The 18,401-nt window shown below is 59.8% G+C and overlaps 2 protein-coding genes across 3 annotated transcripts in view; one reads left to right on the forward strand and one right to left on the reverse strand.

Moving 5' to 3' along the window:
• The window catches only part of LOC125686352 (uncharacterized), a 194,286-nt gene that overhangs the window by 131,420 nt on the left and 44,465 nt on the right, over window positions 1-18,401 (forward strand). The gene's annotated exons all lie outside the window — the stretch shown is intronic.
• LOC125686358 (zinc finger CCCH domain-containing protein 11A-like) lies at window positions 13,875-16,632 on the reverse strand. The gene is made up of 7 exons (XM_048930261.1): window positions 16,459-16,632; window positions 16,061-16,184; window positions 15,520-15,582; window positions 15,187-15,270; window positions 14,566-14,904; window positions 14,158-14,234; window positions 13,875-14,034 (listed from the first exon to the last, which is right to left on the reverse strand). Exons 1-7 carry the CDS (start codon window positions 16,510-16,512, stop codon window positions 13,978-13,980), a joined length of 798 nt encoding a protein of 265 aa, XP_048786218.1. The 5' UTR covers window positions 16,513-16,632; the 3' UTR covers window positions 13,875-13,977.

Below are 18,401 nucleotides of genomic sequence, written 5' to 3' on the forward strand. Positions count from 1 at the left end.
CCCCCTGACGTCCAACCTCCATCTCCCCTCCCTCCACTCCAAACCGTTTCCCCTCGTCCTGCTGCCATCTCCCCTTCCCCAGACTTCCCTCCCCTCCTGTCTGCAGGCTCCCTTGAGCTGCTGCAGGCGGCAGGGAGCTCACCCCGCAGCCTTCTTTCCTCCAGGCTGAACAAGCCCAGCTCCCTCAGCCTGCCTTTGCAGCCCCCCGACCAGCTGCAAAGCCCCGCACCGCTCACCTGCTTCCAACCCCCTGCTGCGTGCAGGTCGCCAACCAGCAGCCCAGGCTGCCCAGAGCCACATCCAGCCTGGCCTCCACCGCCTGCAGGGCTGCGGCACCCACAGCCTCCTTGGGCAGCCTGTGCCAGTGCCTCACCGCCCTCGGGGGGAAAAACTTCCTCCTCCCTCCCATCTGACCTCAACCTCCCCTGGCTCAGTTTAAGCCGTTCCCCTTGTCCTGTCACCACCAGCCCTCCCTTCTCCCCTCCCTCCCCTCACCTCTCTGCACCCCTTCCCTTCCTCCCTCCCTCCCCGCCCCTCCCCCACCTTCCCCTCGCCGCATCTCCCTGCGGATCTCCCCCCCGCAGCCCCACTCCCGGCCGCCATCCCCGGAGCTCCGCCCTGCCCCGCTCGCTCCCGCGCCTCCGCACCCCATCCCTGACGGCTCTCCGTTCGCCCCCCGGGGGCTTCGTGCGGCCGCGTTGCCGTGGCGACGGCGAGCCTCCCTCGTTGCTGCGCGGGAAGCCGCCCCCGCGGCGACGGCGCTTGCGCGGCGGCGTCTCCATAGCGACGGCGCCGTCCCCGCCGAGTGACGTCATCGCGTCGCGACGCCAGGAGGCGGTGGCGCGGGAGCGGAGCGGGGCCCTGTGGCGCGGCCCCGGGACTCGGAGCGGGTTGACTTGGCGTTCGTGCGAGGAGCGAAGCGTCGCGAAGGACGGCGAACCTGCAGCACTGAGCCGGTGAGGAGCCGGGGGAGAAAGAGAGCAGCGTCGGCAAGAGGGGAAAACAGGGAGCGCGGTTCTCTCTGCGCTCTGCTGCTTGCAGGGTCCCCACAGGGGCACACAGACACGCCACAGGCACCTCATAGAGACACACACAGGCACATAGGAACCCCATAGGGACACGCACTGACCCCATAGGGACCCCACAGGGACCAAGAGGGACACATAGGGACCCGATAGGGACACAGAGGGACACAGAGAGACCCCACAGAGACCCAAAAGGGACACAGAGAGACTCCATAGGGACCCATAGGGACACAAAGGGGCACATAGGGACCCCACTGGGACTCAGAGAGACCCATTGGAGACTCCATAGAGGCCCCATAGGGACACGCAGGGACCCCATAGGGACCCATTAGGGACCCCAGAGGGACACGTATGGACACACAGAGGCCACATAGAGACAGAGGGAGACCCCATAGGGACCCCATGGGGACAGAAAGAGACCCCGCAAGACCCCATAGGGACACGTAGGGACCTCATAGGGACCACAGGGACACAGAGAAACCCATTGGAGACGCCATGGAGGCCCCATAGGAACACAGACGGCAGAGAGACCCCATAGGGACCCCACATGGACACATAGGGACACCATTGTTGTCAGCAACTGTGAGACTGCGAGACCCCCCCCGCGGGGTGTGACGCGTTAGGCCCTCTCCCTGCTCTATGATAGATGGGTGGTTCGTGCCCTTAGGGGCGTAAACGAAGCACTTAGGCTATATAAGCTAGTGTATACGTGTAATAAACGCCATTTGCTGCTCATCACATTGGTGTCACCTCAGTAGTTGGCCCAGCTACGGTCTCCCAGGGAAGCGGAACGGGCGTTTACTGCAACAAGTGTTGACCCCGACCGCCGTGATACCTGGGGGTGAGTCAGCTGTTCTGTAGGATCCCACTGCAGAGCCGTAAATTCAAATCCGCGGAGTGGTGGAAGCCCAGGGACGGGGAGGAGTGCGCATTACTCCTTGTCAGGCAGGAGGCTCGGGAAAAGGAGCCAGGATCCCTCTGGCACTAGGGGAAACGGCAGGAGAAGGCCAGACATACGTTCGGCCAGAGGCGTTATGGAAGCCGTCATAAAGGTGATTGTTCATGCATGCAAAATTTATTGCGGGAAAAATGTTCCTTCTAAGAAGGAGGTTTCAGCGACACTCTCGTTGCTGGAGAAGGAGGGGCTATTATCATCCCCTTCTGACTTATATGATCCTGATAATTGGGATTCATTTACTGCTGTGCTCTCACAGAGGGCAATGTCCACTCAAAAAGTTGCGGAGTTTAAAGTGTGGGGATTAATTTTGACAGCTCTTAGGAAAGCGAAAGAGGAGAAGATTGCAGGTGACCGTGCTAGGGATCTGCTGGGGTTAGGGCCGGGGGGGGTCTTGTCTCCCCTACAGGTTCGCTGGAGGGCAAGATGGCGCTGACTCCTTCGGCCCCACCAGAAACAACGACCCTGGGGATAAAGAAGAACGAAGCGGAGCAGGAACAATCACACCATAAAGAGGAGGACCCACCTCCTTACCCGGCTTGCAGCTTATATCCTTCACTTAAGCCCTTCAAAGATAAAGGGGGAGGGGGGCCTGCGGAGGAATGCGGTATAACTTCTGGCACAGCTGATAAGAGGGTCCTTGGAGAGGGAGAGATGTCTGGAGGAGTTGTGGTGCGACCTGTGGAATGCGGCAGCGGGGGCGGGACTCACCTACTGCCCGATTCCGCTTGCTACGGCGGCCACCCCCCGAGGGGCGTGGATTGTCCCGCGCCGCTTTGCTGTGGGGGGGGCGTTCCGACGGGGATGGCCCCGGGGTCCGCTCAGGAGGGGCGTGGTCCCATATCGACAGCTCCATGGGGCCCGCCTACCCTCACTGATTGGGCTCGTGTGAGAGAAGACATACGGGCTGCAGATCCGGCAGGTACCGCGCTTACTCTCCCGGTGGTGGTAAAACCAGAGGGTGCAGCTTGGACTCCTTTGGATTCCAAAGCGATTACTCGCCTCTCGGATTTAGTTAAAAGCAAAGGTCTGCATTCCCCTGTTACCATGGCAGCGGTGGAAGCTCTCATGGCTTCTAGTCTCTTGCCACACGATGTGGTGAACCTTATGCATGTTATTCTTGAGCCTGTACAATACACCCTGTGGTATGATGAATGGAATAGACTACTTCAAGCTGTGGTGGCTGCTGCCACCCGTGACCCCCACCATCCAGCCAACGGCCAGCGCAGAGGCGATAGAACTAATCTTGCACGTCTTCAGGGCCTGGCAGATGGAATGGTGGGATCCCCGGAGGGCAAAGCAACATTGCTTAGAGCAGGAGAGCTGGCAGCCGTTACAACTGCGGCCCTTCAAGCCCTGCGAGAATTGGCTAAGGTTGCGGAACCTGTGCTTCCGTGGGCAGACATCAAGCAGGGCCCCTCTGAGTCATTTTCTGACTTTGCGAATCCGTGCAGTGGAGGGATCTGATCTCCCACGGGAGGTCCAATCCCCAGTCATAATGGATTGTCTTAAGCAGAAATCGTTGCCAGACATCCAGCAAATCATCAGAGCAGCGCCGGGAACTCTAACTACCCCAGGGGAGCTTATTAAGTATGTGTTAGATCATCAGAGGGCCACACCATTAACTTATGAGGGACTAGCAGCCGCCATGCAGGGAATGGCCGCTTCGGTTAGTTCTGCGGTTAAGACCACGGTGATGTCAGCTACTCGGGTCGGGGAAGAAAGGGATAAAGGCCCGTGCTTTAAGTGTAGGCATTAGAATGGGTTCCCTTCATGGACAGGTGGCCAGATTGAGGCCTGGAGAACAAGCAATTCCATACAGCGGGTTTGTGAGAGCAATGCTCTCAAGGCTTGAGACATCTGCCTTGATACTGAACAGACGTTTGTTATTTTTGAAGTACGTTCCAACAGGTACCTGAGACAATGTTGGTATATATTGGGCATAGGTAGTGCCACTAGAGCTATCAGCAATCACTCTAATCAGTAATCTCTAATCTCTTTGTCTATAACTTCACCAGTATCGTAGGCTTTAATTGTTAAGTGTCGGTAACATCACATCAGTTCTTGCAGGCTACCTACACGGTGATTCAAGACCTATCACCTACTCCAAGTGGAATGAATTTCGCTTTGGTAAGGAAGCTTCTGCAACATGAGGGTTTGTACCAACTGCTAAAACGCGTCAGAGATAATGGACAGAAAACCTTGATCACTGTTCACCACGACACAAGAGGGAGACATCACATCTGAGAGCAAAGAAGGACGGAGAACACCACTGACGGGAAGTGCTTCTGAGATGGTCCATCAAAGCGACGGGAATGTTTAACTCTGCTTAACTCTATTCTATATTCGGTTATAGTTGCACTAAGTCTAATATTAACACGCTTCATACTTATGGGTATATTACATATATAAGTATGGTTGAAGACATTAGGATAATTAAGTTAGGAGGTTGTCATTAGGTTAATAGGTTATAGAGTTATTAGGGTAGGATTATTTTGCGAATCGGGATGTAACGGGGCAAAGCTTAACCGAGAGGACAATGGCATGTATAGGCGCAGTGCGGGGATTTTGGGGTGTACGGGTTAGGGTCCTCTTGAGTTGTAGTAGACTTTCTTGAGCATGGAGAGGGGGGAGATGTTGTCAGCAACTGCGAGGCTGCGAGACCCCCCCGCGGGGTGTGACGCGTTAGGCCCTCTCCCTGCTCTATGATAGATGGGTGGTTCGTGCCCTTAGGGGCATAAACGAAGCACTTAGGCTATATAAGCTAGTGAATACGTGTAATAAACGCCATTTGCTGCTCATCACAGTGGTGTCACCTCAGTAACTGGCCAAGCTGCAGTCTCCCCGGGGAGCAGAACGGGCGCATACTGCAACACATGGGGACCCGTAGAGGGCGTTCGCAACCCATTAGGATACATAGGGTGCCATGGGGACCCATAGGGTGCCTTAAGGAGCCACTAGCATACCATAGGTTGCCATGGAGACCCATTAGGATCCATAGGGTGCCACGGGGACTCTAGGGTGCCTTAGGTACCCAATAGTATCCATTGGATGCCTTAGGGACCCACTATGATCCACAGGGTGCCATAAGGTCCCATAAGGATCCTCAGGGTGCCTTAGGAGCATTAGGACCCATCAGGTGCCTTAGGACCTCTAGGGTGCCTTAGGGAATTGTTTGGATTTATAGGGTGCCACAGGGAAATGTAGGGTGCCTTAGGGAACCACTAGGATCCATAGGGTGTAATGGGGACCCTTAGGGTGCTTTAGGGTCCCATTAGGATCCATAGGGTGCCATGGGGACCTGTAGGGTGCCTTAGGGAGCCATTAGGATCCATGGGGTGCCAAGGGAACCTATTAGGATCCTTAGGGTGCATAGGAACCCATAGAATGCCTTGGGGACCTATTAGCATCCGTAGGCTGCCATGGGGACCCGTAGGGGGCGTTCGCAACCCATTAGGATCCATAGGATGCCATGGGGACACATAGGGTGCCTTAGGCAGCCACTAGCATACCATAGGGTGCCATGGAGGCCCATTAGGATCCATAGGGTGCCTTAGGGATCCGTAGGATGTTTTAGGGACCCATTAGGATCCATAGGGTGCCACGGGGACTCGTAGGGTGCCTCAGGGACCCCTTAGGATTCATAGGGTGCCATAGGAACACATAGGGTGCTTTAGGGACCCATTAGGTTCCATAGGGTGCCATGGGGACCCTTTAGGATCCATAGGGTGCCTTAGGGACCCACTGGGACCCACAGGGTGCCCTAGGGACCATTAGGATCCCTAGGGTGCTTCAGCACCCCTAGGGTGCTTTAGGGACCTGTTAGGATTTATAGGGTGCAACAGAGACCCACAGAGTGCCTTAGGGACCCATTAGGATGCCTAGGGTGCCATGGGGACCCATAGGGATCCATAGGGTGCCATGGGGACCCATTCAGTGCCTTAGGGACCTATTGCGATTCATAGGGTACCTTAGGGACACATTAGGATCCATAGGGTGCCTTAGGGACACATTAGGATCCTCAGGGTGCCTCATGAACCATTAGGATCCGTAGGGTGCTATGGGGACCGTAGGGTGCCTTAGGGACCCATTAGGACCCATAGGGTGTCTTAGAAACCCATTAGGATCCATAGGGTGCTATGGGGACAGTAGTGTGCCTCAGGGACCCATTAGGACCCATAGGGTGCCTTAGGGACCCATTAGGATTCATAGGGTGCCATGGGGACTCATTAGAATCCATGGGGTGCCATGGGGACTTCTAGGGTGCCTTAGGGAACTATTATGATCCATAGGGTGCCATAGGGACCCATTCGGATCTATAGGGTGCCATGGGGACCCACTAGGATCCATAGGGTGCCATAGGGTCCCATTAGGATCCTCAGGGTGCCTTATGGACCATTAGAATCCGTAGGGTGCTATGGGGACCGTAGGGTGACTTAGAGACCTATTAGGACCCTTAGGGTGCCATGGGGACCCATAGGGATCCATAGGGTGTCTTAGGGACCCGTTAGCATCCATAGGGTGCCAGGGGAACCTGTTAGGACCCATAGGGTGCCACGGGGACCCATTGGGTGTTTTAGAGAACCATTAGGATCCATAGGGTGCCAGGGAAACCCATAGGGTGCTTTAGAGACCCTTTGGGATCCTCAGGGTGACATGGTGACCTGTAGGGTGCTTTAGGGACCCATTAGGATCCTTAGGGTACCAGGGGGACCCATTAGGATCCATAGAGTGCTATGGGGACCTGTAGGGTGCCTTAGGGATGCATTAGGATTTATAGGGTGCCATGCGGACCTACGAGGCTCCCTAGTCCACCCTTGCTTGGGTGCCATAAGTATCCATAGGGTGCCATGGGGACCCGTAGAGGCCGCACCTTGAACGCTGTGTTCAGTTTTGGGCCCCTGACTGCAGGACAGATGTTGAGGCCCCAGTGTGCAGAGAAGGGCAACGAAAGTGGTGAGGGGTCTGGAGCACAGGGCTGCTGAGGATGCCGATGGCATGGCGAGCAGAGGAACGAAGGGAGAGCAGGCAGAGGGGGGCCGGCACTCCCAGCCGGGCCGGGCAGCAGCTGCCGCCGCCAGCATCACAATGGGCAGCGGCCAGCACCGGCCGCGCCGTCATGGCGTCGCCGCGACGACGTTTGTGACACGGGCGCCCAGGGGGGTATAAAGGCAGAGCGCGGCGGCGGGTCCCGCATCCTGGAGGAGCATCTGTCCGAGAGCAGACGCGTCTGCAGGAGGAGCTCCAGCATGGCTGGCGCGAACGAGGAGAGAGCCGCCGGCACGAGGCGGAACAGGAGGAGCGAGGCCGGCCCCGCAGCGGGGCGCGCCTCCAGACCCATGGACACGAACAGCAAAGGTGTGCAGGGCTGCGGCCAGCTTGGAGCGGGGCTGCGGCCACCCTTGGTGCAGAGACGGCGCATCGCTCTGCCGCCTCGCTCCCGCCTGGCAGCCGGAGGGGCGCCGGGCAGCGGCGGATCGGAGCGTGACCTGCTTTTCCTCTGTCCTGCAGTGCGAGTCGCCGTCTGGGACGCGGTGGCCGCCTACGTCCGGGAGCAGCTCGTGGCACACAAGGTGCGTTGGCCGGCGGTTCCTCCTCTCCCCGTCCGGCCTGGGCTTCCTCTGAGGCTTCCCCTGCATACGCAGCGGGAGACTCCCCCCGCACTTCTCTCCTGGGCGTCCCACGGGCTCCCTGCAGACGCACGATCCCTCGTGCCGGGCGTTGTCGGATCTTGGGGCCGATGCCACTCTCTGGAAGCCTCTGGATCCCGCGAGGCCGCTTCCACCCCGCCTGCTGTGCCGCATCTGGGAGGGCGAGGGGCAGGAGAGCGCCGTGCGGCCCTTCCCAAAGCCGTTCCCACGCCCCGGCTCGTGCCTCTGAGCGGCGGCAGAGGCTCCTGAGCTCTGTCCCTGCGTCGGAGCCCTGCGCCTCTTCCCCCTGGCCGGCCCGTAACCCTTCTGCCCTGCTTTTCTCTTCCGCCCACAGGGGGTCTGGATTCCCACCTTCGGCTCCTTTGACACCGTCTCCAAAGACGTCTGGACCGAGGACGGGACCGTGACTCTGCGGTGGCCCGTGTTCCACCTGGCCGCCAACCTCATGGCCACGCACCACCTCAAGGCCCGCAGGGAGCCCCTGCCAGGTAGGAGGGGGGATTCCGCTGCTTCCGGCTGCGTGGACGGGGCCGACGGCCACCACCTCTGTGCCCACCAGCAAAGCTCCCCCTCTGAGGAGCCTGTCCAAACGCGGGGCCGTTCCGGCTGAGGTCCACCAGCAGCTCTTCTAGGGAAGCGCCTGTGGGAAACCAACCCTGCCGTCAATTCTGTCCCTCACATCTTTCAGTGCACAGGAAGTTGGAGCCGCTGAGATACAGCAGAGTGGCCGCAGGCGCCGCCGTGAGCTGGGAGAGCGTGAAGACCGGCATCCAGAGCACCGTGTCCATGCTCTCCGGCTGCCTGCGGGACGGGCAGAACGTGGCCGTCGTGCTGAAGGACATCGGCGTGCTGCTCATAGACGGGCTGACGTTCCACATGAGATTCTACTACAGCTTCCTGGAGCAGCTGTCTGGGAAAGAGGAGCTCAGCAGAGCTGCTCTCAAGGTGAGCCGCCGTTTCTGCGCGGCCCAGGCGGAGCCGCGACCTCGCGGTGCCCGCATGCGGCCCACCAGGAGCTGCCGGCCGCTCGGGCCGTGCGAGTGCCGAGCTGCTGCCGGCTCTCCCTGCCTCGGGCTCCCCGCGTCCCCGGCGCCTCAGCCGTGACCAGGACGTCCCACCTCCTCCCTGTTTCTCCCCCACAGGCCCCCTGGCTGCTGAACGCGGTGGTGTCCCCGGCGGCACCGGTGGCCTCCCTGGCGCTCTCCGGCTGCCTCATCGTCTTTCCCATGTGAGTGCGTTGGTGGCGGTGGCTGCTGCCTGGTGCGGCCGCTCGGCTCTCGTTGCGCAGCACTTGTTCCTCGTGTCCGTGCCCGTCCTGCCCGTGAGCGTGTGTCGTGGGATCGCAGACTGAGCTGGGCTGGACGGAACCCCAAAAGGCACTTTGCCCACCCCCCTGTGGGGAACAGGGACCCCAGAGGAGGTTGCTCTGAGCCTGGTCCAGCAGGCCTCGACTGCCCGTCTGGGCGTCCACCAGCTCTCTGGGCAAGATGCTGCGGTGCCTCGCCGCCCTTCTGTCCAGCGCTCCTTCCTTACGTCCGACCCAAACCTTCCCTCCTGCCCTTGGAAGCTATTTCCCCTGCCCCCGTCCCGACGGACCCTGCTCGTGGCTTTAGAAAGCAGCGTGCTGCACGCAGCGTGACAACATGCCTGGGAGCAGACGGCCAGAGAGCAGCAAGGAGCGCTGGAGCGCTGCGTCACACCGCTCCGTCTTCTCCTCTCGCGCAGGTGTCACATGGAGTTGGTGCCCAAAGCACCGCCCACAACGCGCCGCAAGGCCTCAGCGAGCCTCTCTGGTCGGGAGAAAACAAAGCAAGACGACGCTTTGCCACCTCTCCCACCTCGCGACCAGGGCAAGACAGGTAAAGCAGCCACCGGCTCCTTCCCGCGGCACGGGCAGCCAAGCGGAGCTGGGAAATGCCCCGCTGACCATCAGCCCAGGGCTCTGATGGCGGCCCAGCTTCCCGCCAGCTCAGCACGGCCCCGAAGCCATCGGCCCCCGGCCCCTTCCCATCAGTGACTGCCGGCCTCTCCCAAACGAAGGCGCTGGCTGTGCCGTGCCCCCTGCCCCGGCTTGGCCCGGGCGGATCTCAGGCCCTGCCCTCCCCCGACGGAAGGATCCGGCCCCCAAAAGTCACCCCGCCACCTCGTCGTCGCCCCCCGGCTCCTCTTTCCCAAAGCCGACGCCTCCCCTTCCCCATTGCAGTGAGATTTGCTGCCCGGCCGACCTTCATCAAGCGGCTGAGCTCGGACAGCATGGATGGAGAACGGCTCCGGCGGATCAGGAGCTTGCTGCTGAAGAAGAGCTCCAGGGCCAGGTGAGGCTGGAGGCTCCGGGCTGCCGTGCGCACAGGGGCGACCCGACGAGAGCCCATTCCCCAGCCCCAAAGGGTCCCTGTTGGTGGGGATGAGGACCGGGACCCCCCGGCTCACAGGGCCGCCCCTCTGCGCGTCTCGGGAGCCGCAGGGCAGCCGGCGAGCAGCCTGTGGGCAGGGCTATGTTGCGGCCCAGGCTCCCGGCTCAGGCTGGCGGCGTGCGGCCCAAAGCCATCGACCACTCACGCGGCCCCCTCCCGCTCTGTCCTTCCAGTCTGCTGCCACCGATCCGGCCGCTGCCCGAAGCCCAGGAGCAGCCGGTGAGCTGCCAGCCGCAGGGGGAGGCAGAAACGTGGAGCCAGGAAGAGCTGCGCCGAGCACCGGGAGGCAAACACGTGAGATTCCCCGAGGAACTGGAAGCAGGAAAAGCCCATCGTGCGGGTGCGGCGCGAATCCTGCCGGTGGCCAAGCACTCGCCCTCTCAGATCACCTTGAGGACAGCAGCGTTCCAAGGAGGTTCCCGAAGATCTGCCTCCAGGGCTGCGTTCACAGAGCCGCACGGCAGAGCATCCAGGCTCCCGCTGACGTGTGACTCGGTGTGGCTCCTCAGGCAGAGGGTGATGAAGAAGAGGGCGGCGCAGGAAGCGCTGGAGCGGGCGGCAGCATCAGCGCCTCGTGCGGAGCCCAGGCTGCCCGAGGAGCCTCCCGTCCGCCGCTCTGGATCGCTGCCGCCCATACGGGAAGAAACGGAGGCTCCCGAGAGTCAGGCTGCGCAGAGCGAGGCCCCCCCCCGCAGGAGGTGCCCCACGCTGGCCATGCTGATGCGGGCATGGTGCGCCCAGTGCAGAGGCCGCAGAACAGAGGCGTGAATCCCAGCCGCAGCACATCTCCGACGCAAGCGGGCTGCCCAGGGCTCCGTCCGACCCGGCCTCCAGGGACGGGGCACCCGCAGCCTCTCTGGGCGTTCGGTTCCCGCAGCGCTGCGCACAGCGATCCGACCCGACATCCCATCTTCCACTCGGCACCACTTCCCTTGGCTGACCATCAGCCACGCCATCAGAGCCGACTCCCCTCCCGTCCGCAGGCTCCCTTTCGGGATGGAAGGCTGCGACGCCGTCACCCCGCAGCCTTCCCTTCTGCAGACCAACCGAGGAGACCTGGAGCGAAATGTCGAGGGGCAGAACCATCAATAAACATCCTTTCAACATCCCCACACTGCCTGCGATGGCGTCACTGCGTCTGTTTGCGCCGGTGGAGGGAGAAAGCATTGCGGGAGGGCATCAGAGCGTCCATCAGAGCCTGTGGGCAGACATGGGACCCCACAGAGACCCCCTAGGGACAAAGAGGGAGACATAGAGACCCAACAGGGACACAGAGAGACCCCACAGGGACAGCATAGGGACAGACAGGGACCCCATAGGGACCCCATAGGGATACATAGAGACATCAAAGGGACACATAGGGACCCAGTAGGGACACAGAGAAAGCATATGGAGACCCCACAGGGACACACAGGGACACAGAGAGCCCCCATAGGGAAAGACACCCATAGAGACCCCATAGGCAGACAACCAGGCTGCCGCTTCGGGCACGGCAGCCAGGCGGGATCTGCTCCGGCAGGGCGGCCTGGGCCTCGCACTGCCTTCCTGAGCGGGCAGCCGGCTCCTAGCCTGGCCGGGTGGCTGCTGGCCTGTCCGGGCTACCCAGGCCAGCCGGCTCTTGCCTGCCACGGTCCCCCGGCCAGCCCGGAGGGCTCCAGAAGAGCAGAGCTACACGGGCCGGCCGGCCACCGCCTTTCGCCTGGCTGCGCTGCCCTGAGTGGCCCGCCGGCTTCCGGCCTGGCCCAGCTGGCTGCCAGGAGGCTTCGGGCCTCCTAAGGGTTCCCCAGGTCAGCGCTTTGAGGGCTGCTTCGGCCCGGTTCTGCGACCTGCGGGGCGGAGGGATGTCGCAGAATCCGCGCCTCCGGAAAAAGGGGACCCCAACAGAATGAAAAGCAGCGGCAACGGCCTGAGGAGAAGCCAAGGGATTGCTCAGAACGCCAGGTAACACGCCGCCATGCAGCGTCATGAGAATTGGCAGCCGCGAGTCCAATGGAACGGGAGAACGTCCGACAGGACAGGCCTCACCATGAGGCACAGCGCAGCTGAGCAGCAGGGAGACGAAGAAGAGCCGACGAAGAAGAGCGGGCGAAGAAGAGCACGGGGTGACCTGCAGGAGCTCTGCTGCCTCCGTGAGCACAGAGTGCCCTGGGAACGCAGCTCTGCTCCTGCTCTGCAGCTCTGCTTCTCCTCTGGGGTCCCGATGGGGGATCTAGGGGGTCTTTATGCGTCTCTATGGGGCTCCCTGTGTCCCTATGGGTCCCTGTGGGTCCCTATCGGATCTCTATGGGGTCCCTGTGGGTTGTCTGTTTGTCACTATGGGGTCTCTCTGTGTCCCTACAGGAACCCTATGGGGTCTCTCTGGGGTCCCTATGGGGTCTCTATGGGTTCTTTATGTGTCTCTATGGGGCTCGATGTGTCCCTATGGGGTCCCTATGGGGTCTCTCTGTGTCCCTATGGGGTCCCCATGTTTCCCTATGGGGTCCTCCTGTGGGTCCCTGTATTTTCCTATGGGGTCCCTATGCTATGGGGTCTGTCTGTGTCCCTGTGTGTCCCTTGGGGTCCCTATGGGGTCCCTATGGGGACTCTATGGGACCCCTAAGGTTTGTCCCTTTGTCCCTCTGGGATCCCTATGTGTCACTGTGTGTCCCTTTGGGTCCCTATTGGGTCTCTATGGGGCTCCATGTGTCCCTATGTGTACCTTTGGGGTCCCTATTTGTCCCTAGGTGTCCCTATGGGAACTCTATGGGGTCCCTATGGGTTGTCCGTGTGTCCCTATTGGGTCTCTCTGTGTTCCTATGGGGTCTCTCCTCCCTCACAGGCAGCCGTTCCCCCTCCTGTTTATACACTTCCTTCAAGCACTGCAAGGCCACCATGAGGTCTCCCTGGAGCCTTGTCTGCTCCAAGCTAAACAAGCCCAGCTCCCTCAGCCTTTCCTCGTAGCAGAGGTGCTCCAGCCCTCCTATCATCTTAGAGGTGATGCTGCATATCAGTGTGCATTGCACGAGGGTGTGTGCAGGGTGTTTGCACGTGAATGTCACTTTTGCACATGTGTGTGTGTGTGCACGGCTGTGTGCAGGGCTGCAGCTGCGCTCGTGTCTTCATGCGTGTTGCTGTGCAAAGGGGTGGGTTTGCACACGGGTGTGTGTGTGCGCGAACACGGGGCTGTGCATCGAGGTCTTTGCACAAGGCTGTGTGGTTTTGCACACGGTTGTGTGCACACGGATGGAGTGTGCACACAGGGCCGTGCGAGGATGTGCTTGTGCGTGTGGATGCACAGCGGTGTGTGCAGGGAAGTCCTTGCACGTGGGTGTGCGGTTCTGCACAGGGCTGTGCACACAGAGCTGCGTGCAAGGGAGCAGCGGAGGTTCCTGGGAACAGGAGATGCCTGGGAGAGGCAGAACTCACACCAGAGTGCCGGAGAGCACAGGGCCGGGAAGCACAGCTCCGCAGCACTGCGCTGTGCACAGCAGCCTGCAGGATGGCACCGACGGAACCAGGACACGGCGTCACACCAGGCGCTGCAAAGGAAAAGCTCCATCGCAGCCCACACAGGGACAGGCAGGCAGGCGCTGGGGAGGGCTGCACGACAGAGGGGCGCCTTCTGAGCGCCACGACCTGGAGCGCTGTCTGTGGGCAGAGCAGTGCCGGGATGGCAGCGTGGCGGTCCTAAGTGCAGAGATGCTGCTCTGGACCAACAGCCCAGAGGAAACGCTGTCCTTTTGGGGAACTTGGCTCATTGTACACTCAGCATAAAGCAAAAAGTACTCAGCGCTGCCCTGGGAAACTCAGCAATCTCTACGGCATCGTTCTCTGAGTTAGCATGCCATGTTTTTATTGACTACAACCAAAGTTGGAGTGCCGAGTTGGGCGGCACTCGGAGCGCTGCCCTGCAACGCCGCGCACTGCAGCGCTGCCTGCTGATGCTCCTCCTCTCAGTCGTGCAGCTGCAGCTTCTGCATCATCTCCACCAGGCTGTTCATGGCGGAGGACTGGAAAGAAACAGAGCGAGTGTAGAAACAGGACAGCGCTTCCCTTGGGAAATCTCTTCCATGTCTGACAGACGGAGGCCCTGACAACAACAAGAGCCGCGTCTGTGCTCACCGAGGACTCACCTCTGCACGTGCAGCTGCGGCTCTCAGAGAAGCCTTCTTCAGTTCTGCTCTCCTTTGTTTCTGGCGTTGTCTTCTTGCTATCAGGCAAGAAAAAAAAAAGAGGAATTTCTTTTGTCAACAGCAAAACTGCAGAAACGTGGGTACCGTAAAAGCAGACGGCAGAAAAAAGACAAAGGAAATTGGACGAGGAACCCCCCAGTGAATGACCTTTCCAGTGGGACGTGCAGAAGACCACCATGCAGTTAAAGAGACGGGGTTGCACATTCTGGCACCTGGCTGCCTTCAGACTTGGCAGCCTTCAACCCATTTCCCCTCGACACAAAAGGAAAAGGCAAAGCAGACCCTGAGCAAACTCAGCGTGCTGGCAAAGGGCAGCAGCTCAGCACAGCGGTACACAGCCCTGCTCACCTCTGCGCCCGGAGCTCCGCGCTGCGGCAGGCCCAGGCTGCGCTGCTGGAGCCGGCACGCTGCCTCCGCTCTCAGCCCTCGCTCTCTTGTGGGCAGGCAGCTGCGCTGCTGCTGGTGTCCCTTCCTCCAAGGCCTTGCGTTTGCATCCAGCCTGGGCCTTGCCGACGGAGCGGGGGCACGCGGCAGGGGAAGCTCTTCCCCCTGTGCTGGGACCTGCTCTGCCAGGAAGCCCTCCAGCCTGGAGAGGAGCTGGAGCTCTCTCAGGGAGACAAGCTCTCTCGGAACGCCCCTGCTGCACCACCTTCACGTGGAGATGGCCGTTTGGCTCAGCACCGATCTCTGTGAAAAGACAAGAAGCAACGAGATTGAACCAGGGCGCACTGCTGCTTTCAGTCTGCAGAATGGGCCGCGATGCTGGGACATCTCATCTGGAGTGTTCACAGTCACGGAGCTTGGGATCTCAGGTGAACTGTGGGCTCCCATTTCTAATCAGTGCAGGAATGCTCACTGTGCTTATGACCACAGCCAGCACACAGTGACAACAGTCCCAGGAAAGAACAGGCACAAAGCCTGATTAGAAAGGCAGTGCACCAAGCCCCGATGCCTGCTGGGTGTCTGTACCTCTCTTGGCTGCCACGTCCCATTCTGTGCTCCTGCCCTGCCTTTCCGCATGGCTGCGCTTCAGAGGGAGGCTGGCCTCAGCTTCTGACAGAAAGAAAGCAGGAAAGACATGAAGAGCAGCTCCTTGGAGGAAGACTTGGGCACAGTCAGACACAAACTGCTGCTCTTCAAGCGCAGTTTCTTCAATTTCCTTTCCACTGCTACAGCGTTGTGCCACTTGTGCAGTCAGCACAGATCTGCAGCGCCCTTTCCTCTCTCCTCCATCACACACAGCCCTGCACGCAGCCCTCCTTAGAGGCAGCACCCGCAGCACAGCTCACAGCAGCTCCTTACCTGCGGAGGCTTTCCGCTTCCCCCCGTGCCCAGCACCATCCCACGGACACGCAGGCTCCGTCCCTGCAACAACAGATCCAGTCTGACTGCACAGACACCAGGAGCAGCGCTGTCCTGTCAGCCCACACCCCCCCCAAATCCAAAAGACGCTGTTCTACAGCCAGAGCAGAAACTGATGTTCAAACTGCACTGCGCTTACACTAAGCACTACTGCTCTCCTTCCTGTCAGATGGCAGCAGAGGAACCCCGGACTGCCTGACAGCTCTGCAGAATGCAGAGCAAAGCTGCACCAGCAAACAAAACGCTACCGGCTGCAAACGTCGAGACACGGATCTCTTGTCCCTAGAGGGAATGCGCTCAGCTCTCAGCAGCACCACTTGCACACAGACTTCTGTCTCGCTGCTGCCATCGGCTGTCGCTGTCGGCCTTTCTCATGCTTCCACCGTGGTTACTGGACATCCCTACAGCACTGCACCCGCTCAGAAGTAACACTCCACATTCATCCCTCCATCCTTCACGACAGAGGACTGCAGAAACTCACTTTTGCGCGGCACTGAGGACGGCCCGTCCCCATCGCGTCCCTCTGTGCGCTGCCAGGCGCCGTGGGATCTCTGGCAGCCTGCTGGCTGCTGCTCCCCAACGCGGGGAACCGCGCCGCGCTGCTTCTGAGGAGAGAAAGAAGAAACGTTGGAGGGAACGGGCAGCCAAGGTTTGCAGACAGCTTCCAGGTCGGGCCAGAGCTGGGACGGCAGAGTGCTGACACCTTCTTCATCACTAAGGGAAAATACGGCCTGAGCCGTGCCCACGCCATCAGCAGCGCGCGCAGCATCCAACTGGTTCCTGAGGTCCCAAAGCACCTGCAGGGCTCCCCCTGCTCCAGCCGTTCCCTTCAACGTGAGAAAAAGGAAGAAGAGCCAAGCCAAGGAAACCCAGCCCTACCTTTCCTCTCCCAGAGCAGGAAGCGGAACTGCGGTCGTCCCCTGCCTGAGACATGGCCGCTGTCTCTGGGGAAGCTGAAGTTCCGAGGGCTGCGCGCAGGAACTTCTCTGCTCTTGGATCGAGCTGCTTCCCTCTGTCTTTGATTGCCTCGGTCTCTCAAAATCTCCTTTTGGACAGGAACCCTGCAGAAAGGATCCACCAGTGAAACATCAGGAGGAAGAAGCATCTTCCCAGCTTTCTTCTGCGTCTCTCGAGGAGGGCAGCGTCTGGACGTCAGCTGGCTGCCAGAGCTGCCTGCCACCACGTCCAGTTTGGGTCTGACTGCCACGGCTTGTGCCAGCAAGCGCCCTTCTCCATCTCCTCAACAGCTCTGCACCCAGCCACCCGTGGGGCAGGGGGCACGAGCTGTGCTCTGAGAAGCTTGTGCTCTCCCTGCTTTTCAATGTGCAACGTGAAGGCGGGGCTCAGCCGTGAATTTCCAGGGGAGGAAGGACGTCTCATCATCCTCACTGAAACGTGGGATGGAAGCTGAACAAGAACCATTTCCCCTGCAAACAGCCGTGCTGAGGGGCACCGCCGGAGCTGGCAACTGCTCCCCAGCCCAGCTTTTCTGCTGAGACACCTCCCGGCACCCAGCCGGCACCAACCCAGCTCACCTGGTAACCCAGGCAACATATGGATCCTAATGGCTCCCTAAGGCACCCTATGGTTCCCTAAGGCACACTACAAATCCTAATGGGTCCCTAAGGCAACCTATGGGTCCCCATGGCTCCCTATGGATCCTAATGGCTCCCTAAGGCACTCTGTATTTCCCCGTGGAACCCTATGCATCCTAACAAGTCCCTAAGGCACCCTATGTGTCCCCATAGCACCCTATGGATTCTAATGGGTCCCTAAGGCACCCTATATGTTTTCATGGAACCCTATGGCTCCTAACGTGTCCCTAAGGCACCCTGTGTGTCCTCGTGGCACCCTATAGGTCCCAATGCCACCCCAAAATTCTATTGGGTCTCTCAGGCACCCTAGGGATCCCCATGGCACTCTATATATCCTAATGGGTTCCTAAGGCACCCTATGAATCCTAATGGGTCCCCATGTCACTCTATGGATCCTAACAGATCCCTAAAGCACCCTATCGTCCCCATGGCACACTATGGATCCTAATGGCTCCCTAAGGAACTTTGCGTATCCCCGTGGAAACCTATGGATCCTAACGGGTCCCTAAGGCACCCTATGGGCCCCCATAGCACCCTATGGATTCTAATGTTGCCCTAAGGCACCCTATATGTTTCCATGGCACCGTATGGCTCCTAAAGTGTCCCTAAGCCACCCTGTGCGTCCTCGTGGCACCCTATGGGTCCCAATGCCACCCTAAAATTCTAGTGGGTCCCTAAGGCACGCTGTGGGTCCCCATGGCACCCGATAGATCCTAATGAGTCCCCATGGCACACTATGAATCCTAATGGGTCCCCATGTCACTCTGCATTTCCCCGGTGAACCCTATGCATCCTAACGGGTCCCTAAAGCACCCATGGATCCTAACTGATCCCCATGGCATCCTATGGATCCTAATGGCTCCCTAAGGCACCCTGTGTGTCCCCGTGGCACCCTATGGATCCTAACGGGTCCCTAAGGCACCCTATGGGTCCCCATGGCACCCGATGGATCCTAATGGCTCCCTAAGTCACTCTGTGTGTCCCCGTGGAACCCTATGCATCCTAACCGGTTCCTAAGGCACCCTATATGTCCTCATAGCACCCTATAGATTCTAATGGGTCCCTAAGGCACCCTATATGTTTCCATGGAACGCAATGGCTCCTAACGTGTCCCTAAGGCTCCCTGTGAGTCCTCGTGGCACCCTATGGGTCCCCCTGGCACCCTATGTATCCTAATGTGTCCCTAAGGAACCCTAGGGGTCCCCCTGGCACCCTATGGATCCTAAT

Source organism: Lagopus muta, chromosome 36 (assembly GCF_023343835.1).
Source record: "Lagopus muta isolate bLagMut1 chromosome 36, bLagMut1 primary, whole genome shotgun sequence".
Lineage (NCBI taxonomy): Eukaryota > Metazoa > Chordata > Aves > Galliformes > Phasianidae > Lagopus > Lagopus muta.

Bases quoted from the DNA above. Each gene is read 5' to 3' on its own strand.
- LOC125686358 (XM_048930261.1), bottom strand. From the start codon at position 16,512: ATGTCTCAGGCAGGGGACGACCGCAGTTCCGCTTCCTGCTCTGGGAGA. The intron at 15,583-16,060 runs GTGAGTTTCTGC...CTGTTGTTGCAG, and splicing joins GTCCTCAGTGCCGCGCAAAA to GGACGGAGCCTGCGTGTCCG. The intron at 14,905-15,186 runs GTACAGACACCC...GTCTTTTCACAG, and splicing joins GGACGTGGCAGCCAAGAGAG to AGATCGGTGCTGAGCCAAAC.